The sequence below is a fragment of the Drosophila guanche genome, unplaced genomic scaffold, assembly GCF_900245975.1.
Source record: "Drosophila guanche unplaced genomic scaffold, DGUA_6, whole genome shotgun sequence".
In the NCBI taxonomy this organism is placed as follows: domain Eukaryota; kingdom Metazoa; phylum Arthropoda; class Insecta; order Diptera; family Drosophilidae; genus Drosophila; species Drosophila guanche.
Window position 1 is genome coordinate 7,619,790 of NW_022995748.1, and position 26,513 is coordinate 7,646,302.

At 42.5% G+C, this 26,513-nt stretch overlaps 1 protein-coding gene across 1 annotated transcript in view; it reads right to left on the reverse strand.

The window, feature by feature from the left end:
• Positions 1-26,513, reverse strand: part of LOC117584320 (neuronal acetylcholine receptor subunit alpha-7) — a 54,994-nt gene that overhangs the window by 19,036 nt on the left and 9,445 nt on the right. Inside the window, exons 2-3 of the mRNA XM_034273149.1 lie at positions 13,413-15,052; positions 6,761-6,900 (exon numbers count right to left, since the gene is read on the reverse strand). Coding sequence (XP_034129040.1) covers positions 6,761-6,900; positions 13,413-14,289 — 1,017 coding nt within the window. The 5' untranslated portion in view covers positions 14,290-15,052. The remainder of the gene's footprint in view (positions 1-6,760; positions 6,901-13,412; positions 15,053-26,513) is intronic.

A 26,513-nucleotide genomic window follows, 5' to 3' on the forward strand; every position in this document is an offset into this window, starting at 1 on the left:
GACGTTGACTTCTCTTTACAATTTCCCCTTCGTTAGGTAGCGCTTCTTTTTCTGTCACTTCCCTCTATTTCTAGCTTGAATTCCACTTCCAATTTGCATTTTATATGCGAGTGTTCATTTGCAGCAATACAGAAATGTTTTATACAATTATAATGGTAAACCGCAAAATGACTGAGCGAGCTTGCATTGCACAAAATTTAATTAAAATGTAAATAACAGAAAATGCAGGAGACCTAGCCTGGGGTAGAATAAAACGAATTAATCATACTCTAATGTGTTCTTTATTGTCTGGTACCAAAATTAAATAAATGAATTATTTAAAATTTAGCCATTAAAAACACATCCGATTAGATTTAATAAATGAGAGTAGATTGCTGCATATTCGCATTAAGCATAATTAATTATTCAATTTAACTGGCTAAATCTTTATGTATTGCATCCTTTTTAAAAGAGTTGTTTAAAGTTGTTTTAATATTGTTCGAAAGTTTTTCAAAGATGTAAGTTGTAAGCAAACGTCTCAGCAAATCTGTGATACCTCCTGAAGGGGTAGCTAGAGAATTATCAAGTGAGGGAAAAGAAACAGCGCCGAGACCAGACGAGTGCATGCAGAAGTAGGAAAATTATGACTCCTTTTGGTAGCGGTCGCTTTTTGCTTGCTGCAGCCAGCAGATGAATGGCCTGAAGGGAGAGGTGTGGTCGTTTGCTGCTTTTGGTAGTTTTCTGCACAAAACAGAACTACCATAAACGAAGCTTATTCGCATTCAAATGGTGTATGAGTATGAGTATATGTAGATACGTGTCTACAATGTCTGTGTATGAGTATCTGCGGTAAAGGAAAAGTATAAATAAATGGCAGGCCATGAGCGGAAGTTGTTGAATTTTAAATGAGCAGAAAAAGCAAACGGCAAAATTATTACAACCCAAGAGCTTTTATTTTTTCACATTTTTATTTTTTTTGCTCTGCTCTGCGCTGGCTTCGACCAGGCCAAAGACAAGTTTCGGCACGCGGAAATTTGCATGTACACAAACAGAGCAGAGGCGTACATACATACATATGCATATATGTAGATGTATGTGTACACACATATGTGCGGTACACAACACGCACAGGCACAGAAACAGAAACAGCCACAGATCCACACACAGAGCCATAGGCGGAGTCGGTTCATTGACATGGCAAGGCAAGAGCGTTCGGGGAATTTAAAAACGCAACTCGAAACAGAACGAGTAAGAGCAGTAGAGTTGACGCCTCGACTATAAGATACTCGTTACTTGGGAACGATAAAACCAACTAATAGATACGAGTTTATCATCCTTATTCTAATTGCAATTTATAAATTTATGCATCCAAAATGTGATTTTCTTTCCCTTAAATTATATTCTTAATTTCCTAAATGGCGGAATCTCAATATACCGTGGAACTCTACGAGTACCGGGTATATACAACTGTGGCATAAAACGCGCAACTCATTCCCGACGCACAGACACACACACATAGACACGCATCCATGCAGTGATACACAGACGCAGACAGAGGCCTAGTTTCTCTTTGTCCTGTGTGCATAAAAAATGGCTGCCCCAGCTCGACTTCATTACTCATTTTCCGCTGATATCCGTTGATATCCTGCCCCCTCTCACCCTGCATCTACTTAATCACTTTCCTTCCCACCGTTGCACCCCAACCCAGCCCAACCCATCCCACTCAACCGCATACTTCGGCTTGCTCCTAGCGTCTTGGCCCTTATCTGTATCTGGGACGGTTTCCTTGTTGTGCCGCTTCTTTTGCCGGCTTCCATTGACGCCAATTAATCTACGCCTCGCTTTGTCTGCGCCTTTTTAATTAATGCGCCCGGGAGTTGTTTTATATGTACTCTTACTTTCCCCAAGCCCCCTCGGTAGCTACCACTCTGGGGTTTTCTTCCGCAGAGGTCACGACAGGAAACTTCAGTGCTTCTTTCTGCTGCTCAATGATCTCTTTGCTTTTCATTCCCCTCCTCGGCTTTTGCTTTCACATTTTCTTCAACATGCCTTTCGATTATTCCCATTTCATTTGTCATTCTGGTTGATTACAGTGAATGCCGAGAGTATGTTTATTCGGTTAAATCAATGATGGGGACTTACATACTTTGCAAGGAGGATTTCGGAGGGTAGATAGGTTCAACTGGCAAAAACTAACGCTGCTAATTCCGATATTAATATCTTAATGATCCAAGACACAGATTTGGGGGATGCTAGATCCATTTTAATACTTAATTTCGCACAAATCGGTCAAGCTCAAACTATTTATTTATTTGTTAAGTTACTGAACATACATACTCCTTAAATATTTATACTTAATTGCATTCTTGGTGGAATGAAATTGCACTCTAGAGTAAGTAACTTCTTCACTACCGCAGCCTTTGCATTCACTCCTTTTTCTGGTTCTTAATGGCATTTGTGCAATCGTAAAACGAAAAATTCGCATTGACTCGCACAAATATTTCTTTCCCATTCAGCAACTTAAGTGGCCCGATCAACGTGCTCATTATTTCAATCTTGTTGCGCCAGTCAATACGTATTATATGGAGTATACTTTAGTCTGGAAATTGCATTCTCTCGGCGCATTTAATTAAAAAAAAGAAAACACTTTTATATTCATTCCTTCCGCTTCGCACGGAGACCAGAAATTAATTGAAACTGAGTGCAAGAAGTTATTTTGCCTTCGAGGCCGTGCGTGCCATGCTCGCACTCCGCAAATGCAATTAAACTGCCGTGTGGGCGTGGCTCTTTGCACATTTTAAGGGCGGCTCATCCACGGCACGACACGACAACAGACTTTTCGGCGGAGTTGGCTTTTCCATCACGTTTATGAGCATGAATGGCAAACATTTGAAACTCCATTATCAGAATGATAGCTGACGGCAAATATTTACAAGGCATTACCCGGAGACCAGATCTACTCGTATATGCAAATGTACTTATGGTATTTATATCTTTCCAACACATAAACGCAATCGCAACCGTTATAAAAAAGCCAAGGGAACGTGTGCCCGGGTTCGGGGTGCCACTCGGGGTTCCCATCGTTTGATTCCACCAATTGAAAATTATTTTGTTGTTGAACGAACCACTTGGGCAGTCGAATAATTATCCAAAGAAAGGTGAACTCGAACTGAAAAGCATTTTGCCATCAATTAGACATCAGCATTTTCCCTTTAATTTGCACTCCTGCCCGACATTACTGTCAACAGTGGGTCAAAGTGCTGCCCTTATTCCGACCACAAGCCATCCCCTAGCAAATTCAATGGATTGGACGTTACGAGCTTCCTGTCCAGCACCATCCAGTGTGTGTGTGTGCGTCATGGACTGTACTCATTTAACAGAGTTGTACGTGTGGAGCGGGAAATTGAGAGACAACCTCGTCGAGTCATTTGAACATGCAACAACATCAATCAAAGGGAAAGTGAGTATAGCTCTCCCCACTACCACAGAGAGCCAAAAATGCATTGAAATCGTTTGAAAAGTATGCCGAGCATGGCCAAAACTATCTCCTCTGCGAGTGAGTGCGAGTGAGTCCTGTTTACGCTGCCGAAATGAATACGAGTACCGGTAGGTGAAGGGACCATTGATAACTCTGTCGAGTGCTTCTGCAGCAGGGTGCGGTGCAACATGATTGCATCCTAATCTCGGTGCCTGGCGTGGCTCATACTCATACCAGTGACAAAGTGCAAAGACCAACCAGGCACACACTGCACATCAATTTCAAACATACGAATATTCAATGCAATTTTCACACAGCCAAAGAAAAAGAAAGGAATACGAACACTTGTGTAAACAAAGGCAGTCTTTTCTTACAGTAGACCTGCTCTGGGAGCAATTATGAAAGAGGCGATAAAAGTGCATTCCAGATGCCAACTTTAGATTAAACTGAAACTGCTATTCTTTCTCGGGCCCATGATTTAATAGCTTCCACAGATTCACCGGGCAAAGTGACAGATAACCGTAGTGCCGGAGTAGGTCCTCTGAAGCAGTCTGAAGTTATCGAAGACGATGACGTTGACGTTGGCAGATAAGTGAAATTGATGAAAGCCAAAGGGCTCTCTACAATCTGCTAGGTGTGACCTCTCCTGCCCTAGTTTAAATTGAATTGAAGCTCCTGCTGCCGGACTCGACAAGGGAAATGGGAAGAGGAGGAATGGTCTATCATGGCAGGTGCCAAATCTGTAAATTGCATGGAGACCCAGCTGCTGCAGAGGCTGCCGGCTGGCAGGTTCCAAAAAATATGCAAGTGCTGCTGAAGCTGGAGCAAACTGCATTTAACAGTTAAAATATTGCCACTGTCAAATGCTTCGATTTCCCAATGGAAAACTAATGGCATTGGTGACTTGCAACTGAGTGTGCCACGAGGCCAAGAGGAATCTCTTCTTTACAGCACTACGGACTTGGTAGAGGGCAGAGGCCTTATCATTTATTATCGCGACTTTCACATTGTTGCGCCACATGCAACTAATTTCCCTCGATAACGACTTCACATCTGGCATTAGCAACACTTGATTGCCATGACATCTACATAATTCCGCGAGTTGTACAGTTATACAGTCCAATAAAAGTTTGAGTATGTCCCAGTTCGGTGCGGTTCCCATAAACCGCATTTCTTGCGTGGTGGAAAGGTGGTAACTGCTCCCCAATACCTACTTGCCTGCTACCCAAATGACCCGATTTTGGTATTTATGCTCGCCCCCCTGTTCCTCTGCACTGTTTCATGTAATTGCGACTGCGCTTTAAGTGTGCGTGCTGCAGTTTTTACTGCCACCAACCGTGGCAACAACAAACGACGGTGGCGGTGGCAACGCATTGTGCCCCGTTTGTTCTTTCAACTTCATTTTGCACCAGCAACCAGCAGCAGTCGTACTTCATTGCTTTACCCAGACCCCCCAGACGGCCCAGCCAAACGAGTCCCCGGCAGCCCTCTGGTTTATATGTTTTGGCAGAAGGTGTGAACAACACATGTGCAAATTTTATTTATTCATTTTATTTGCATGCCAAGTGTGTGCGAGTGTGCTGTATGTGCTCGTATTGTAAATGCACTGAACAAAATCAGAGTATACTCGCCTTCTGGCCTTCCTTGGAAAGGAGAACTCCCACTCTAGGCGAGTTTAAGCTCAAGTCGCCTTTAAGCAACATTAAGTCTACGCGGAGAACAGTTCCAAGGGTACACCAGTAAACAATTTTGCTCAGTGTACTCTGCAATGCTTTTTCGCTGCTTGCGCTTGTATGTGTGACTTTTAACGCGTCACTGAATGCGCAGTGTTCTAGCGTCTGGGATCGTTTTCATTTTTATTTTATTCCCGCTGCTTTTTTTTTTATTTTTTTTACTTCTGCTGCGTATGCCAGAAGCAGTCTTTCAGTCTTTCAGCTGGTTGCTGTTTTTCTTTTCAAGCCTCATATGACTGACTGTGAGTGTGAGTGCGAGTGGGAGTGGGTGTGAGAGCCCTTTGTTTGTGCGCTCCATTTTGCTGGATCCCAACTTTGTGCGGGACTCGCAGGCACGGCACTGGCAGAGACAGAGACAGAGACAGAGTTAGAGGCATGGCCAAACAAACAACTCTCACTCAGATACACACCATCCAAATGCAATGTAGATCTAATATGAATTGAGGTTGTCTCACTAACAAAAGTCTTATAACAGTCTCCACCAACATTTTGCCCTTTCTACCTTTCTCTCTGGGAGTTTTCCCTTTTTCATCGCTGGCCTCCACGCAATTGTGAGTTGCAGAAAAGTTTTTTTCAACTGATGAATGCAGGAGGCGGTGTCGGCGGGTGTTCTCCGCACCGTCCTGCACCTCCCACCTCCCACTCCTTGAAGGTGAGAATGAGTCAAACACCGCACGTGCCACATGACGTTGCATGTAATTTTCTCGACAGTGCCAGTCAGGCAGGATATGTATGTCCTGTCTGTATATAGGCCAGAGGTGGTGCGGAAAGAAACGCCAGCTGCCATTCAAGGAACAGCCAACAGACAGGACACACAGGTGCAGGTGTATATGCAGCTGCTGCTGCACGTTCTTGTGCGGCAGATTCTCTCTCTCTCTCTCTCTTTTTCTTGGGCAAATAATTAAAATTTCACTTTCTTGGGTATTCACTTTTTTATACAAAACGAAATTGTGTCATCAGGGATTCTGTTTTGTGTGAAACTTGGCGCATACTTTAAGGCGCCTTTCGAAACTGGGAGCTCACGGCTGTTTCAAGTGAAAATTAGAGCCGAAAGAGCATTGAGGAATTTATATTGTATGCCGTACTGTAGCGCTACTTTGGAAATATTTACATACATATATGTAGCGATGTATAAATTGTTTCACGTTATTCAATCATAGAATAGTTATTTCCTTCTCAATTCAATCATTGAACTCTGTGCAGACAACACTGAACTGCACCATATGGATGATGATGCCACAATATATGCATATTACTTGTTACAGACAACTGGAGCTAGAGCTACGTGCTCAAATGTAAAGAAGTAGCTCTTATTATTTGCTTTTTGTGGTTACACTTTGGAATTCAAATTCTTTTTAGAGCGTATACGACAAGAAAGCAGTCTCCAGCATACTTGTATATTATTATTATATCCTTTACCAACTTCCCTGTTATTCTACTATAAAATACCTGATTTAATAGAGACAAGTGATTTTTGTGAAGTTGTTGAATATAATGTGAATGAAAATAAATACATCCATCTAAAATATTTGTAATCACCTAATTCATATTAGTTTTGATTGCTACTTACCACATCAATAATTTGCATTAAAGTTAAACCAAAGCTTAATTGTAACGGGTCCGATTCATTGAGAACGGGACGTTCTAGTGTATTATATGGATCCAAAAGATCATGTAACAGTCTCTTTTCATGATATCCTGCTAGGCAAACTGAAAGTAAAACAAAGAATTAGTTGAATTACCTTAAATGGGGAATAAGATTGGGACTGGGAAAGAGGAGAAGGATTTTTGCCAATTCACAGAAATGCCGCAAATAAACATCAATAATACTTGTGGGGACAAAGGAGTGAGTGGAGTGAGATGAGGTCTGGGTCGACAGTTGCAGCAACTACATTTATTGATATACGAAAGTTTACTGGTTCTTGGATTTTGCAACTTGTTCCTTGGTTTTTGGATTGGTCTTGGTCTGAGTCCTGTTCATGGTCCCTATCTTAGGTTTGCGTTCGGATTCTGGTCTTATGTGTGTGCATGCGGGTTGAGCTTTCGGCGTTGAATTGGAAAGGCAACAGCAGAACCAGAACCAGAACCAGAAGTCTCAATGGCTGGCAGAAAGTTTGCGTTTCGGTTGTCCTTTTTGCCAGCAGGCTTCCATATGTAAGATATCCTTCTCTGTCCTTTTGCTAGGTCATGTCCCCCCTGCCTCTCCCACTCTCTCTCTCTCTTCTCATTGTTCTCTGGCAGTCGCATAACAAAAGGAAACTTTTATTGAGCAAAACTTTTTCACATACAAATTTTCTTGGTCCGTTTTTCACTGGCGATAATAGATTGCCTCACACAGATATTACATAGAGACACACGTAAATATGTGTGTGCACACTTGTAAGTGTATAGAAAGACATATTCGCATCGTTATCAGAGAATTATTTATGCATGAATGTGGACTATAGGAGAAACTACAAAAGAAAGTAGATGGGAAGGAGCAAACTTGCTTGCTTGCTCTTTGCCTCTCAATTTAATAATTTCTTAAGGCTTTTCCCCTGTCCCCACCATCCTGCAATCACTCTTTTAAGCAGACACTGAGCATCTGTGGCTAAGAGATTTATTGAGCTGAGCGATTGGGAACGCAGTTCATGTGCAACGATGACAGTGAAAATCGTTTGCGATGTGAAAATAATCTCTGAAAATGTCCACCCAATGAAGTTCTTGAAAGTTAAAGTAATCCCAAATTGATTTACTTTTTCTGCATAGAAATTTCATTTAACTTATTTAAGGTTTAATTACATTTCACACTTGTTTCCCGGCGTTTTCTTTTCTGCTGCCAGCAAAGTTTCTGTTGTACATGGAAAACTTTTCACTTTTCTTTGAGCTTAGCTCGCTTAACCCAAAAGATTTGCATACAAAATGAACAGCATTTAAAAATTATTCACATGAATTTTTTAGTTTTAATTTGCCTTTAGTCTTTTTTCTCTCTCTCTCTCTCCCTGCGTTGGTCAGCTTTTTGCCTACTTTCTTCTACGGTTTTTGCATTTTTCATTCGCTTTTCACGCTCTCTGCTTCCTTGTTCATTTAATATTAAAATAAAATGACGAGCCTGCAGCCAAAAGGAAAAGCAGAGGAAAAACTGCAGCTAACGAGCACGGGCCAACAATGATGTTGGGGGGATGGCAAGGGGCAGGGCAACTAACTGGGCCTTTAAGGCAAAGCATTGACACCAACGCATAGAGAAAGGATAAAAAAAGAGAAATTATGAAAGAGAGGGGAGCACAACACAAAGCAACAGGAGGGCAACAGAGGACCCAGAAAGAGACGGCACACACACACACACACACACACACACAAAACGGGGCAACGTCTGATGAAGTGTCAAAATGAATGTGATAATAAAACAAATATGAGGATGAGCGAGACAACAGAGGCGCAGAGAGAGAGAGAGAGAGAGAGAGAGAAGTAGGAGCTTTGGGGCACTTTCATTGTAACTGAGCACAAAGGACACTTTTGCCGACTTTTGGTTGCGTCATCCGAAGACGAGACTTTTGTTTTAATATTTCTTTGTTTTGGGCACCATCGAAAAACCATCAGCAAAAAATCTACAAACATCCAATGCACAGGATGAACCCGCCCAAAACTGGCACACACTTTTCAGAAAACTTCCTTAATAGAAGATACCTATCGACGTGGATGAGAAAATTCTCCCCTGAAGTGTGCCATAAGGCCTTGCCATCTCCTTGCCCGAAGGACACTCGTTAATGACTGACATGGACAATGTCGGGAGTCATTAACTTTCCATTTTTGTTGCATCATCTTCAACTTGGCCTACACCTCAACCTCCATCATCCCCATGTCGTCTCTCGGCACATCCCACTGTTTCGGGGTAGACTGCTGCCATTTCGAAATGCCTTTTCAATAGCTGCACTTCCGTTTCGTTATTTCTGTTCGTTTTTTTCTTTTACCGCTTCTGCTGCTGCTGTTGTTGTCGGCAGGCCGCATAAAATTGCAATTTTATTGCAGTGGAGCATGAAAAAGTAATTGCTATTTCACAAAGCCAATTCAAGTCCTGGGCCAGACCGAGACAGCAGCAGCAGCAAGGGATACACGCAGACAGAGAGAAGCAGCAAACGCGGCAACAGCTGCAGAGCGCTGAACACAGCCGACTGGAGGACGGAGCCGACTCAGACTATGCCAAAGCCACCGCCGCAATGGCATGGCATGGAGCGGCGGCGTGCAATTTAATGTTCAAAATAAAAACCGACCAAAATTGGTTAGAAAATGCAGCTGCCCGAATACACACACAAAGCAATGACAACAACGAAAACAGCAATAATAACGACATGAAATTGCCCGATTGCTCCACGAAACGAGCAGAAAGGAGAAGCGTGCAAGAGAGAAACAAGAAGTTTGTTGCTTCTTGGTTATGAAGATAAGAGAAATACTCTACGTGGACTTCGACTTGGAGATAACCAATACACCAAAGCGTAGTGCAAACTTTTTCAGGAGCAAATTTTCTAGCAAATATGCCATTGAGAGTTCTTAATTTATGCATTTGTGGATGGGAATTCCTTCGAATTCACTTAAAGAAATCATAGTGAAACTCGTAAAAATTAATAGTATACAATTTGAAAAAAACTAAAGCCGCGTAGGTTGAATATTGGTAAAATTATAATTATAATTATTGGTCATTTTTATCCGATGAAAAAACTGAAAACTTTCAGACCTAAATATACCCTAACAACAGCCATAAATCAGCCATACTCTTTCCCCTAAACGACCACATCATCAAATGGTTATCAACCGAACCTACAGGCATATCCACTGCATGTTAGTGATCGTCCTATTATGCACATCCAAAACATTGCAAGTGAGAGTAGGCATAGGAGTATATTTTCCATGTATGTTTGAAAAATATTCCGACCCGCGCTGTCCGCTAGTATTAAAAATTGAAAGCAAAACGTAAACTGACTCGGCGCCAAAACACTTAAGCCAGCAAAAGCCAATACAAAATGAGGCACGGAGAAACACAGCAAAAAGAGATAAGAAGGGGGCAGAAAAATATGAAGCCTGATAGCTGTCTGCCGTGACTTTTATTCCTGCTGGCTGGCACCGCACCCACTCCGCATTGGTCGCACCTGCTAATGGCCGTAGAGGGAGTAGGGAGCACGAGACAGAGGGCACGGACCAGCAACCGGAGAAGCGAGCATTTTAATAGCTCCAAGGTGACGCTTAACCATTCAAAGCTTAAATTATGCAATAAAAATTCCAGCAACAACAAGGGGTTGCTTACACTGTTCTAGCCCCCATCTCCTACATCTCACCATTTCTCGCTCTCTATAAGATTACTTTCTGTATTGTGCATCCCCATATACCCCTATAGCTGCCCTTAATTGAATGGGGCCTGGATGCTGGGAAAGCATTTAATTGCTTATGACTTTCTTGTTTTCCTCTTTCCAGTTTTGTTTTTTTTTTACTTTTATTTTGTTGAAGGGATGAAGAAGATGGAGTGTAACCTGAGACAAGAGTAGGCTTCAAAAAAAGTGAAACAAATCGATGCACAGATGGACGGATAGGCGAGAGTGGATACTTCTGCTACAAAGAAGGTTTCCCGACAATCCTGGCAACTCCTGGCAGAGCCATCAATCAAAATGTCTTGTGTCCACTATTGAAAATTATGAATGCTATCGTATTTGATGATTGATTTTAGTTCAGGCCCCCTACATCCCTGCCTTAGCGCTGATCCGGATCCTTTGTGATACGTTTGAGGCTGTGTGCGGATGGATTGGGGGGATTATTTGTATTTGGATGATGGGCCCATGTGGACGAGTGCGTGTATTCCATAATGCAAAAGGCAGGCATGACATTATGTTTTTTTTCTTTCTTGTACAACCCTTTAGCTAATGATGGAAGGGAACTTGTGACATTTATCGTATGCGAGCCGACATGTCTGGAAATATAGATTGATAGAGCTGAGAGGGTGTTGACATGTGCGACAGTTTTTAGATAATCCATGAGACTATCTCAGCCAGTGGATTGTTAACTATGGGACAATTTCCATTTTCCTATGCCTCTAATAAGGAAAACGGCACTGCCACTGAGAACATAATTTTCCACAGTACCGAGAAAGCAAATACAAGCTAAAAATCGTTTCTCTTCCTTCAACTGCTGACGACTTTTCACCTTTAACGTAAGCAAATGTTGAGGAATATTATTTTATTATTAAAAATTGTCTTTTTATAAACTGAGTACATTCCACGATTTCATCTTGCCCATGTTCGTTATCGCAACAGAAATAAAATCAACTTAGTCATCTCCCGTTGATGGGATGGCATGGAGTGGGGCCGGAATCCTGTCAAATGAGCAAAAGTCTTGAATTCTTGAAGCATGCCAAAAGCCTTTCCGTAGCAATAAATGTCATACTTACAAAACATGACCAGAGAGCAAAGCAGATAGAGAGAGAGAGGGAGAGGGAGAGGGAGAGAGAGGCAGGGGTACGCAGAGGAGCACTTGGCTGGCCAACGGGGCGTATGAACGATGTCAGAGGGCCAAGCGCATACTCAACACACTCATGAATACAACAAGTACACTAACAACCACACGGATACGTACTGTACAGTACGGACAGAGAAAGGAGCATACACACGGTCACACATGCAGCTGGTGTAAGCAACGTTGACGTTGTTCAAAGTTTAAATCTGATTAGCGCTGGCAGCCATGGGGAGAGAAGAGCAAAGCTACACAATATGGCCAGGGCGGAAACGGAAGTGCTGCCATAAAATCATAAACATGCACACGCATACGTCGGACCGACGGCAATTGTTGTTGAAACTTATGTTGCTGTTGTTGCTGTTGCTTTTGGTGTTGCATGAAACATGAACTCAAAGCCAAAACGACAGACAGCTAAAGGAGCAGGGAATGAAACGACTTCGACTGTAAAGACAAAGACGTTTCCAGAGCACACACAAACACACACGCAGACACCACATGCATTCAGCACAGTGGTTCAAAATACATTGTACAATGGAAAAATTTGTATTTATTTTTATACGAAATAGAACGTCTCCTGAACAGGAAACAATTACTAGTAAGTATTTATTGAAATATAAGAAAATGTAATTCGAATGTTGAATCTTCTTTTGCCACTGTGCTTTATGTTATTTCATACCTTTGCACGCAAGCCGCGACACGAACAAGCGGCTTATTTTGTGCCACAGCCCAAGCAGGCGCTGAAACATTGGCAACACTTTCAATCTTTTTCCCACTCCCTGACCTAGGCCATATGGGTAGCCATTAATAACCTCAATATGTGTAAGTGGCATTCACTCCTCGCACAACTCTACCTACCCACGGCAGGTGCTTCTTTTCCATTCTTTTTTTTTTACTAATGGCATGGCAGGCACTCGAGCTTCTAACCAAACTTGGTCCTTGTCTCGCTTAAAATATTGCTGCCGTGACAAAGAATTTAAGCTTCTAGAGCAGGGAAAAACCCGAAACCATTAAAAAGATTTTCCAAACCACACACATGCATGCATGGAGCGATGCATGTAGCTGCAGATACTTGAGATGGGAATTTGCTGGGGAAGAAAATGCCTCATGGAAGTATTTACGACATGGCAACTTTTACCCAAGCCACACATTCCTCAAAATAGTTTTTCGGATGAAAATGTGGGTCAACTACCAGTAGAAATTGTATTAAATTAGTCATGGCTCTAGTTTTACATTTGAAGTGACAGAGTTTACTTTTTGATTAACCATTTACACAAAGCCATTTGTGCAACACGGCAAATACCGACCGCCACTCGGTAACCCCGAACAAGGACTTTAAAAGTGGCGGAGACAAAAAAAAAAGACGGGAAAACATCCTGAGGCACAGACACAGCTTTCAACGCTTTCAAGTGGCATAGACTGGTCTGAGAAGGCTGTTGTGTTGCCTCACTTGAGGCTGTCGTAAATGTCACAACTAACAAGCAACAATGGCATTCAGCAAGGGGAGCACCGGCAACGACAACGACATCGTAGGCCCACAAAATATCCCACTCATGAGTGGTTTTATGTGTCAAAGTGACAATATGTTGCCGGCGTGCATTATGGGCCCGCCTCTGTTGCTCCTGATGCCAAACAATGGCAACTGTTGCTTGGCGTTGCAGGCGAATGGCTAGGCTGTTGCATGCCACTCACTTAAGTGGTCTGGCACTTGTGGGCTAAATTGAATAGGGTTCTCTAGTGGCACTCACCTTTAGCAGATAAATTCAAATATATCAATAAAAATATCCATGAGTGTTTATTAAGTCCGTTAATTATTTTCGCACTGCTGCTGTGGCTGCTGCTGCTGCTGCTGCTGTTGCTGTTGCTTTGGTTGCTGCTGCTCTGACTGCCTCTTCTTCTCAGCAGTGTTGCAATCCTGTTTAAGTAGGAAATGATGACGGTGGTGCAGCTTACGATTCCTCTAAGCAGGACTTCCGCTCGCTGTTGCACGCTCACGAACAACACTTGGAGCAAGCAGCTGAATGTTGCTGGCGAAATGTCAGGCATTATTGATGGATTGTTGCTGCTGCGGCACTGCATGTAGGTTGCTATTGGCCATAAATTGTTGCTAATGTTGATATTGCTAGATGTTTCTACTATTTCTGTTTCTGTTTTTGTTTTTGTTTGTGTTGCTGTTGTGAATTCCTGTGCAAATTCTGCTTCTGCTGCTTCTGATACTATTTCTGGTTTTCTTTTTCGTCGTCGACGCATTCTTTGTCGCTTGCGTGCGCACAGTCTTATGTTTGTCTGTTGTTGGGTTGTTGCATGATTGCCGGTAGAAACTGTTTCTTTTGTTGCTCCTGGTGCTGCTGCTCCCACTGCCACTGCAGCAGCTGCCTGTGGCGACAACATGTTGCTGCCTAGCGACTGTTGCTGTCCATTGTTGCTCGCTTTGCAGGCTACATTTTGCCGTGCTACAGTGCTGTAGTTTTTTTTACTTAAGCTCCTTAGTTGCAGTTGGGAAAGTTGCTGGTTGTTTTTGTTGCTCCTGCTTCTGCTGCTGTTGCTGCACTGCGCTAATCTGACTGCCAGCCACAGCTCATCATCATCGTCAACGTCACTCAGCTTCAGTTGTGCATTTTTCATAGTCTCTCTCGTGTTGGATGTTGCCAGCGGATATGTTTCTGCCCTCCACTGCTCCCTCCACTAGATTATAATAATTTAATTTAGGGATTTCTTCTGCCTTATCCAGCTGCTGCAGCTTACATTTTCCCCGACTTTGTTCGCTTTGGTTTGGTTGTCCTTAATACTTTCTAATACTATGAGATTCTCAACGTTTTTGCTTTTATCAATATGGCGAGTATGTGTTTTATTGTTTGCCAACCACTGCAATATTATTATGGCTTTCCTCTTGTTTGCTCGTTTCCTTTACAACCCTAAGAGCGTTTTATTTGCTTTTTCTTTTGTTTGCCTATTATAAAAGTTTACACTTTAGCGTCGGTTTTGTGCTTGTGCTTTTGCCTTATGCTTTTGCTTCTCCTTTGGCTTCAAAAGTGTGAGACACAGAGTCTTGTAAATTATTACACTTTTCGTGTTTTTTGTTGTTGCTGTTGTGAGATCTTTTAAAAACAAGTTCCTAATTGGTTGATGTTGCTCTTGCTGCTGCTGCTGCTGTTGCTTTTCTTCCAGTGTTTTGCCTCTTGCCTCTCAAGTTGTCCGTAGTCTCTGATTTTGTAAAAATTTCCTCTACTCCAGTTGCTTCTTATCCTATATTTGTGTATGTTCTTATTTGTAAATGACGAGTCCTCGCCGTGCAATCACTTGCAGTTGTATATGGCAGTGCTTCGTAGCATTTGGCTTTGCTATTATTCTGGTGTTGCTCCTCTTTGCTGTGTCCCAAAATTGTTGGCTGCAATGAGAAAAATAAAAGGATATTTGTTAATTAATGTTAATGTTAATTTCTCCTTGAATTTACAAGTAAGTTTCAATGTAATTAAACAACCAACCAAACATTATGGCTGTGAATAATTTAGTGAACTTTCCATTGACGAAAATTCTATTCATTTAACTTTGAACCTTCTCCCCTCATGGAGCATCAATTTATAGACATTAACTCTTGACAATTTATTGAATGTTTGGTCCAAAGTCTAGTTTGCAGCTTCAGCAGTCCATTTTCCATTATCATTAGCTCTTTAACTTCTCTCATCGAACATTTGCTAGCTCAATTTATCTCCATCAGATTGTTTCGCCCTCCCATCTCAATATCTGAATCAACAATTACGAAATGCAACTGCAGTCCAAAGCCTGAAGCTAGTAGCAAAGGGGGAAAGACTCTCAAAGCTATTGTCTGAATTCTAGTTTCAATTACTCAAACTAATTAGTTTTGCTAAAGCAGTAAGCCCCGAAACATTTTGCATGCTAATCGCTCGTAGGAATTTGACCAGCTGCCAGCCCCCGTATAGATGCTGTTGCCCTTGCCTCAAGTGCTCTTGCTCTTCGGTTGTCCGAGCTCGTAAATGGACGAAAGGCCGGCCTACTTAATGCAGAGACAAAGCTGCAATGATTATACAGACTCTCCCACACTCCTCAGCAAGTGCCCGTCCAACTCTCTCCCTGGCAATCTTAATAAATAATGCGTATGCAAAACGATAAACACACAAGTGTCCCTCCCGACCTGGAATTGAGGCAGCTGCAGGACAGCAGGATGCGAAATGCAAATGCCATGCAAGCCACTGTTTGAGCCTCTACTTCTGACGTTGACGGACATGTGCGGGACATTTATGGCATTTCCTGTTAAGCAGGACAAACCAGACCACAGTCCAGACCATACCACAGACCCGGCCAAGCCAGGCAGGATCAGAACAAAAAGGGTTATTCATATTTATGTCAAAACTTTCTCGAATCTTTGCATTTTGCATACAAAAGTTTTTGTATAAGAAAATAGTCATACAAAAAAAGAAAATCAAGTTGGTACCACGCAATTACTTTTCCCAAGCGAGCTCCGGGCAGTCTGAGAGCAGTCCGAATGTCAATTGGTTTGATATTGCAACCGTTTTTGGCAGCTCTGGAAAAATGTTACTGCCTGCCTGCACGAGAGACAAAGACAATAAATGCACAGAATAGGAATAGGAACCATTCATATATCTGATTCCCACTCCCTTCTTTCCTCGGGGTTTATTTGCTTTCCTGTCAAACTTCGGTCTCCAGCTGACAGTTGAATTTGAAGTAAAAAAAAGATAATAGTTTCTCTGCATTTTGTCCGAGGTCCTGGGCCGGGTTTGCTGTTCTGACATGTCAATGGAAAGAATTTGTTTAAAGCTAAAGCTAACATATGAGTACGCAACATAAAATTGGTTTCCTCATAAGTCTTCCGCTTTCTTGCTCACCAAAATATAAATCTTGACTCTAAAAACATATGAGATTGTAACACAAAATAATCTGGATTTCATTTTAATTTAATCAGCTCCACATTTTGCCTTCTGTCTCAGAAGTCGGTTCAAATGCATTGACGCCAAGAAACCAGTCAGAGCAGAACAAATCGCTGTCAAAAATGTGTCCGAGGGAGTGCACAAAGCAGCGTTTAAGCTGCAATTGAACCAGCCCTACCCTACCGGAAAATATGTAGAAATGGTGTGCATAAAGCGATGACGAGGGACAGCTGCTCGGGGCAAACAGGAAGGTTGCAACAGTTGGCGGCCAATTGTGGTGCATTTTATGGGTCACTTGCCTCAGCCGCAACAACGAATCCACTCAAAAATGTAGCTTGCAACCTGCCCGAAGTTGAAGGTAAAAAACTTTATTTCTTGGCACGCTGCCCGATGGAAATATTGAGCATACGCCACTTGAACAACGGCAATCGGCAAACGAATCATTTTCATTGCAATTGCAGTGAAAAACGACGAGTTGTGGTCCGTCTAATCAGCTCAAGTACCAGCCATCCGCAGAATTGTCTCGCATTTTGCTTGCCAATTTTGGCCGCTTTCCCACTCGTTTTGCCACTATTCACCATCCGCCAGTGGTATGTATTGACGTATGAAATTTCATGAAATTTATGCGATGGTCGTCGCATAAAATGAACGACCAGCTCAGACACGGGTTCAGCGCAAATGGAGGGAAAGCGCGAATGGGCAGAATGGTGAGGCAGTCAGTCGAAAATGGGCAACTGTTTGCGTCGCATTGCAGATGAAACCATTTTTTCGGACTCCAGAGACTGGGAGTTCCGGGCAGTTTTTCCGTTTGGCGCGTGAGCAAATTAATTTTCAGCGCACAGAGCAAAAAAATGCTTTTTGCATGCTAAAGGGGAGGGAGGTGGTCGGGCTTGGGCTTGGGCTTGGGCTTGGGGGCAAGGGCCTAGAGATGAAAATGGCCAAAATGCATGGCGTAAATGATACCAAAAGCTGGGTGTGGTGTGCTCGCCACTCATTCAGTTGCGTCTAGCGAGTGAGCCCCGCCCTACAGCTGGCTCAATGAATTATGAATTCGTTTTGCGAAAAGGAGAAATTGTTTTTTCCCAGCACTGTCCTTCTTTTGCTACCCTCTTGCCTCTGTCCTTGCTCTTTCAGTTTTTATTTTGCGGCTGGAAATAAGAATTATGTGCTCAAATGTTCCTAGCCATGTTTCGGCCAGACTTTCTTGGCTGCCACTGCCTCTGCCTCCGCCTGTTGGTGTTGTTTTAGAGCCAGCGAGAGCTGGCGACAGTTTTCGCAATGCCGGAAAATTAATATTTGTACAAGTGGATTTTTGGGAACATTTTTTAGTAAGGCTAACCGCTAAAAGTTGATGACAAACTGCGAGCCCTTTCCAAGGGAACAAGCAGAAGGAGTTGGCGAGTGTTTTCTTTTGCATGTGACAAGAATTTACTGCCCATTTCGCTCGGTTAAGGCAACAACGAAGAAGTGGCTGTATTTATTTTCGGTAAGGATTTTCGGGTATAACAATGATTTTGCGCCAGTTCTAATAAAGCTTTCCTGGGCTTGCTGATTACTAGATGTATAAGACCGACTTTTAAATGGCAGCAGTGTACAAATTGTTAGTACTTTAATGCGAAAATAATTCACGTTAACTATGGAAAATCGCTCGCGAAAGAGTGCCTGTATGGATTTATTATTTATGCGAGTGCTTCAGATGATTTATGTTTGGTTTTTGGTTGCTTTGCCGACAGGCGACACATTGAAAGAGGCGCAGAGACAAAGGCACTCTGCATGTGATCGGCAAAAGTGTTTACCAGTTTTAAATATATAAATATGCAACACGAACAATGTCATATAGGAACGAAGAGAAACGTCCAGGCGAGGGCGAGAACAAACAACGACAGCGAACAGCTTCGACAATATTCATGAGGTTGCTAGGAGATGTACGAGATACTCGTATGTGCATGTAAGGGCGTGTTGTTCCCTTAAAACCCGTACACGCCTTGGTTGTGGCATCCCGCCCCGCCCCGCCCCGACTGTTACGTATTTCCTTTGCCTGCCGCTCAAAAAATAATTTATATGCACTTACAATGCAAACCGAAGCCAGCAATGGCATGCTGATTTCCATAACCCCCACCAGTCCCCATCGCTAGCTTCATCATCACCACGTTACCATTGGCCGAAGTCAAAGTTCAATAGACTATTTCTGCCACTGCGCTACCACTGGGACTGGCAGTGCAATTCATCACTTTAAGTTCTTCTTCTGCTTTGGAAATGTAATTGAATTGAAATGGTAAATGGAAAATGGAAAATGGAGCCAGAAGCTGGCGAAGCAGATGGAGTGGAAGTCCCTGGGCTCCCTGAATGTTAAGAAAGAATCAGAAATCTTTTGGGTAGAAGGTTTGCCCCAATACTATTCCAAACTATACAGAAGATCAGATTGTTTGGCAGAAATGTTTGCTACAAACTCGCCGGGAGACTAGAGCAAATATTTCAAATAGAGATTTCACTTATTAAAGTACCTTACCCTTCCACAAAAGAAGTTGTGCCCAAAGAACCACACCCCTTTATGATTCCAACTCATTGAGCAAAACTTCTCAACACAACAGAGAGTAGGCGCGGATGGACCCTAACATAAACTATGCGTTGCCAGCGTCTGCTTATGAGCAGAAAATATGGCCAATTTAATGGGCCATACCATACGAGCATGAACCCAGCGAACCCGACCCGAAGACAACTAACCCATTCCACCACGATACGTTACTGGATGGACAGGAGCAGCTACAGCGCAGCCACAGGAACCTTTCGACGCGCCAGAGCAACTCAGATGAAACTGAAAATCATAAAAACCCAACTCTACTAACCAACAGCCAGGCCAAGCCAGGAAAATAGAAAAAGGCGACCAAAATATAATAAAGCAAACGATTTTTTAGCAATAAAATAAAATACCAGAAAAGAAAAGACCACCAACAAAAGGTTGTCTCCACATGCCTTTCGCAGCGTTCAGAAAAAAGCGTTAACAACAACACAGCTTGGCATTTAACATGGCCCATTCGACCAAATATAGAATGTCCACAACCAAAAATAAATTACATGCCCATTATGGCCAGAGGTCCGGTTTTCATGGATATACCAAAGCGCCCATGACTGCGATCCGGCTAACTTTTCCACCCCTTTAATCCAAGCAACACCCAAGAAGCACTTTGCCAGAACGTGATTTACCAAATTAGTGTTGCTGCAGGTCCAAATCAAGTGTTGCCTTAACCGAAATCTCATAAAATATGTGTAATAATATCCTTAATAGTCCATTCGATGGCCCAAAAAAAGGTGGCTTCTATTTACTTCAGTTGAAAATGTTTAAGAAGATATTTTGCAGCCCAATGGGGATATGAACAAATGCAAATGGAATACTGTAGAAATAGCTAAAGCTTTAGGGAAACACGGGTATTTATTTCAAGGAATTTAATAATATTAAATGGAACTTTAAAAATGCAAGACGGGAATGGAAAGAATCATCATCGATTTAGTTATCAATTGTAAATAATTTTAATATTTTGTGGTGGGGCTGTTTCAGGCCACTTCGCCCACATGGTGCTTCCCGCCGTTTGATAAAGTATTTTATTCCATTTGAATAAATTACAAAAAAAACCACAGCATCAACTCAAACAAAAAATATCTAATTACATATTCAATTGATACACATATTAAATTATTTAGATAATTACATTGTTGCATTTTGCTACATTTTCAATTCTCATTTAATATGTAAAGAAATTGAAAAGCAAAACTGTGCAACAATCGCATTGAATTAAAAAAAAAGCTTTTTAAACTGTGGCTGAATTCGGATTAAAGCCCATACGCACACATACTGTATGTGGAACAACCATTAAACAATTTTAATACAAAATAAATTCCAATGAGCTGCAGCAATAAATAAGAACCATTTTGAGGACGATTAACTTGGCGCCGCGCCGGTCCCTCCACAACAAAGGAGCTGTGCGGATCATTCCATTCCAATATACGATATATGTATGTGCTCGGAATGAGGCGATAGGATTAACCCTTAATGCGCCACAGCAATTATTGCCATGTGAACGACGCTGGCAGCGACGACGACTGCATTTTTAACACAGACGGCAGCAACTTGACCCATATTTCCAATGAGCTGACACCCCGCTCTAGCCCTCCCCTGCACTGGGCTTGCCAACACACACAATCTCAGTGGCACTTAAAGCACATCAACCTCATATTTCCCACTTCTAAGCCACCTCCTCACACCTCCTCTAACCCTCAGTCACCTTATCCTAACCCACTGCACATTAACGTACTGAAAAACTGAAATTTTGTCGTCGAAGCGGCAAATGAACTGGAAGACGGGCAGGAGGCAGGGGCAGAAGCTGAAGCTGAAGCCGAAGCAGAGCCGCGCCGAGTGGCGGTGAATGCGAAAAATAAATGTATATGTGTATAGGTGTAGATATAAATATATATATACATTCGAGTGAGTGTGTTTGTGTGTGTGTTACAAATAAGCTAAAAACGAAAGCCGAGCGAAAATCGACTCACAGGCAATAGAAATCTGTAGAGATTGGGTGGGAGCGGAAACAGCAACAGAAACACAGAAGGAGCAAAAGGGAGGGATGTGGCGGGGTTTGGAGCTGGTCTTGCGGCGGCGCAAAAATAAATTAAGTAAAAATTAATGTCACACCAACAACACCGACACCGAGAAGAGTATTGAGAGCATTGAGAACTCTCAACGTTTCCTTTGCCTTTTTTAATGAATTTTATTAGGCAGATGTGCAGGCTGCCCCTCGGCTGCTCCTGCCACATTCCACCCTCTCTAAGCCACCACGCATAAACAAACACTTAAAGAGCGTATACAGGGTGCTACGGTTTTGAAAATCAAATTGAGTTCTGCAAGAGAGAGAAGCCACACACAGCTCGCTCTTTCGCGCTGGCCACTCTCTTAAGCTCGTTCCTGCTGAAATTGTATTCCTGGATGCTGCTGGAAAAATGATGTTAGCACAGTAAAAGAAATAGAAATAGCGGAGCAGATTTATAGATGGAAAGATGGAAAGATGGAAAGACGAGGATGTGTAGACTGCACGCAATTTCCTTTAGATTTTCATTCATTTTCAGTTGTTCTCTAGTAGAATTCATAAGGATAGAATGCAGTAGATGGCTCAGCTCCCGAGCAATGCCTGCTATTAATGTGCTTGTAATGCAATAATGTTGTGTCGAAATGGGGCATAGGAAGTAACACAAAACCGACTTCAATTTGCGGCAATTGTAATCACAATTTGTTGTTTGTCTGTCAAAGGACTCTCTCTTTCTCTCTCTCTCTGTCACTCAAACGTGTTTGGCTCTTCAGCGCACGGCCGGAGGTGCATGAGGCGTAAGCCAGAACTACGACGAAGACAATTCAATTTGATTTCTTGCCAGAGGCAAGTGGAATTATTGAAACACAACATTGCAAACTGCAGATTTGTGCGAAAATGTGTCAGCAAGCTTAGATTGTATTTCCGTACTCCCCATTTCTATTTCTGTCAGTTCAAACTAACATGAGAGATTGACATAAATGACTTACATTAACCAGAGGCTTACCAAGAGTTAACAAAAAGGTTTCCAAAAGCAATGCTCACAGATCCACAAACCATTTATTGAGATCAAAATGAGCGAAAGCTAACACCCTAAAACAACATTCCAATTAAGCTTCATCTATCATTTCATGTTACATCTGCATTATCTGGGCAAGCCCCATCCATACTTAACACGAAATCAATCAATTTGATAGAAAAACTTTCCCACAGCGAAGCAAAATTATTAAAGTCATAAATCTCTGAGGCAGCCCGTACTCGCCCCTCCGGCACTCGGCAGAAAACAATTAACTCTGCCTTACTTGGAACAAAAGCAAGGAGGAGTGGAAGTAGGAGGAGTACATAAGTACTTAAGGAGCTAATCTTTCACAATCTGTGGCTGGTCGATCGCTGCGCATCTTAAATGCATTTAAGATTGTTAAGCTGTTGGACAAGCAGCTGGCAGCCATGTTTAGCCCTTTGTTCGGGGCCAGACCAGACCAGACCGTTCTTCAATATCCCTCACTCAGTCTGGGGTGGAAGCTAGCCTCAAGCTCCATTAAAACTAATTAATGTTAGGGCATTTAAAAATAGTTTGCCACGAGGAGCTGCAGCAAAGTTCGCTGCACCAAGGAGTAAATAATAATTACTAAGGCTCTGGCCAATGATCATTGCATCATTATCAGCATCATCATAGCCATAACTTGCACGGCGGGCAGTAATGCAGCCACACCACAGCCAAAGCAGATTGCTTTGCTCTCCCCCCTCTCTCGCGGGCCGCCTACGAGGCAATTGACCAACATTTTCAATTAATTTTTGCTCCAATAATCAGGCAGCCTAACGTTACGTGGCGTCGACGACTCTGCCACTGGGGGCAGGGAGCGAGACAGCGAAGTGTCAGTGTCGCTGTGCTCCACCCCATTTTCCACCCCACTACTACTCCGACCCCAACCACAAACACTTTGCATACCCCTAGGATGATGTTCCACCGGAAAAGTTCTCTTTGGCCCGGCCTTAACGCACAGTTGAGTTATTCGAAGCGCAGCTGTCGACCAAAGGCAGCAACCCCCACAGAATCGTGCCACAAAATATTGCAGTAAAAGTTTATATATGACCACTCGTTAAATGTTTTTTCCGCCACAGCCATACCCCCGTTCAGCAGCTAGGAAATTTATCTTATAGTTGAAGGTAGCTTGCCAAGACAATACCATGGCGGGCACGGCTGTAGGACTCCTTTATGACGACAGGTGTTAGGGAAACCACTAATAATAAGTTGATATAATAGTGGAAATTTCACTTAACCATAAATAAAACTATCATGAAAATCTAGGGTCACTTGGGAGTTTAATCTTGCCATGTTCGAGAAGCTTTCTTAGTGCTTTTCACATTTCCTGCTTTCGTCGCAGCTAAACTTTGAGTTGTTAGACTAAGTTTTTGCTGGGTTTTGCAAGGAAAAACCATTGAAAAGTATGCTACATAAATGCAAACATTTAAATTAAGTATACAACCTTACTGAGAATATGCATAACTTAAGCGAATTGGGTCAGCGATTTCTAATTTCCTTTGGCTTGTGGCAGACCTAATTATATTTTCAATGGAGCAATTTACGATGCAATGCATAAAGTTAAAGCAAGCCACAAAGTTTCGCAGCTCGCCTGGTATGCCCGTACCCACTATAGCTCCTGTGGCAGAGCTGTCAAGCCATATATGTACACTCAACTGAGATATATGTATATGTGCGTACATATATATATACATATATATATATTTATATACAGGGCACATCCATATGTACGAGTTTGTAAGTGATTCCATGTGCATTAACTTAAATGCTTTGCGGGCTGGGCTGGGCACTTTGCTTTTCTAAAAGGCAAAAATAAAATAAAATGAAATGAAAAATGCGAAGACCAGAAAGAAAGTGTAGGAGGAGCAGAGAAGCCAGAGCCAGAGCCAGAGCCAGAGTGGTATGTTGAGACGGGTAAAAAACGCTTTTTCAAACATTTAACGATTTTTTAGGTCAGCCACGAGAGCACACAAATATTTTAGCATAAAAATACGAATATACAAACAAATATTTATAGGGAAGTGTGCGTGTGTGAAAATACTCGTGCACATGTATAACTTTTTCCCTTAGCTTAACTCCATGAATGTCAGACACAACATCCACACACACGCACACACGTACCCTTTAATATAGAGTGCAGTTTATGGGGATTTCCTCTTGGAACTTCGCTTCTTGTAATGCGAAACTTATTAACATACTTCAGGATGTACATTAGGAGTGTGTCTCTGTGTGTGTTCTCCGAGCTCTCTAATTGCAGCGTCAGAATGTATGAAAATATCCTGGGTACAAGAAACATTTTTGAGTTTATTTCTGGAAGTTTGTTGTCATATGAAAATATGTCTGTGCTCTGCTAGCAGGGCGTGGCCTTGTCACGGCTTGACAATAAGCATGCAACAAACATTATGAAGAAGCAAAATTGGTGCAGAATAAGTAGGAAGCAGGCGACGTTCTGTTATTATTGAAACCCATTACCCCTCCGCCATGCTTTTGCATCATACATATGTACATACATACAGTTATGCCACGCACTGTGGCATCTCTCTCTCTCTCTCTCTCTTTCTCTATCGCTCTGCGTGCCTCTCTCTCTTTGCTGTAAATAATTTCAAAGTCTGCGTACGTTCTGAAAAATAGGTCAACTGCGTTTTTGCTGTTGTTTCTGCTGCTGCTGATGCTGCTGCTATTTAACTGGGCGTGACTGTAAAAGTGGCAAGCTGAAGTTGCATTTGCCACGCCCCGAGATCTCCAACTCCAACTCTCCCCTAAGAGGTCTCCCACCTGGGCCTAGAAGCTTTCGACCATAAAGTGGCTGGCGCATAAAAATACACCAAAATTCCACATACATATTTCTCAGCATTCTGACAGTTAATTGGGCTGCAGAAGGCCGTGGGCTGGGTAAGGGGGGGCATATACTTATATAAGCATGTTGCACAGGATCAACTGGTGGTTAATATTTGATGGCTGCCACTGGTACGTATTCTCCTTGCAGCTGCGCTAGGTGGCCAGCCACCTGCCACCTGCAACTGCAACTGCCACTGCCACTCGCACAGAGCTGGCTTAACTGCAGCGACCTACTTTCCGACAATGCATTTTTGCAGAAGCTGGAGTGGGGCATAGCCACGCAGAGGTACGCAGAGAGAAACGGAGAGAGAGAGAGAACGAGACTCAAGGGATGTCGGCAGGGGTTGGGGTTGGGGCTGGGACTGGGGCCGTGGGTAGTAAGTGTTATTCGAGGGCTGCATCAACAAGTACACACTGAATAATTTCCCGTACAGCCCGAGAAGGAAGCAACAAAATGAGTGCAGAAGTGCTGGCTCCTTGATTTGACTTGTTTTTTCTGGGCCACTGCTAACACTGCATCTTTGGTGGAAGAATTGAAGTTTCCCATTAAGAGGGAAGCGATAATAAATGGAATACTCGCACTGCAAGGAAAACAACTCTCTCGGCAGGCAGTAAGGAATTACCCAGTCTTACTTAAGGGAATTTATCCCCTCCTCCCTGCAGCACTGTAAATCAATCTGTTGAATGCACACGGACTTAAGCCGTAAAATAAAGCATCAGATGTGCATACGAAAGGGAGTTTGGATTAGACTAAAAGCCATATAAAATATGATAAAGAATTCTCGTACTCCAGAGTTGAAAAAGCAAAAAAAGTAAGGCATAAGACTAACGTTTATTTAAACCTGTCGCAGTTTATTTGAGTTTATATTTGTATCTCCCAGGGAACACACTCAATTATCATCTTTGGCAACAATACGCCTATGATATGGTGGGATCTTTGAACAAACCTTAAGGAGGCATGTTTAAAAAATAATAATAAATAATAAAGAAACAATTCAGTTATCGAAGCTATTTCCAAGTTGCATTTGAAGTTATTTTATATTTATGTGTATGATGATATGTAAAATGTCGAATTTATTTGTTTTACAAATAAAAAAGCATCTACAGAATTCTCATGTTAGAGTTAACCCAATTTCTCGCTCTTCTCCACAAATTCGTGTGTACATTGTAAGCGACCAGCCCAAGCCAAGCCCAATCCTATGAATGAATCCTTTGGCAGCGCTCCCAAGGTTAAAGCTTTAACTGCGGCAACTTTTGCTCCCAGCCGCCTACTTCCCCGCTTCCCCTCGTAGCGCTGTCACTTTGAGACCAAACGAACCGTGAAAATGCTTTGCTCAAAACTATAGAAAAGTCAACCAGCAGCGCGAAATCTGTGCAGTAACTATTTTTACATTTCAGTTATACATAAATGTATATGTACTTTATCTATACATATTCTAGTTGCTCAGAATTGTAGTTGAAAAATTCGCCGAGTTCTTGGGGCTC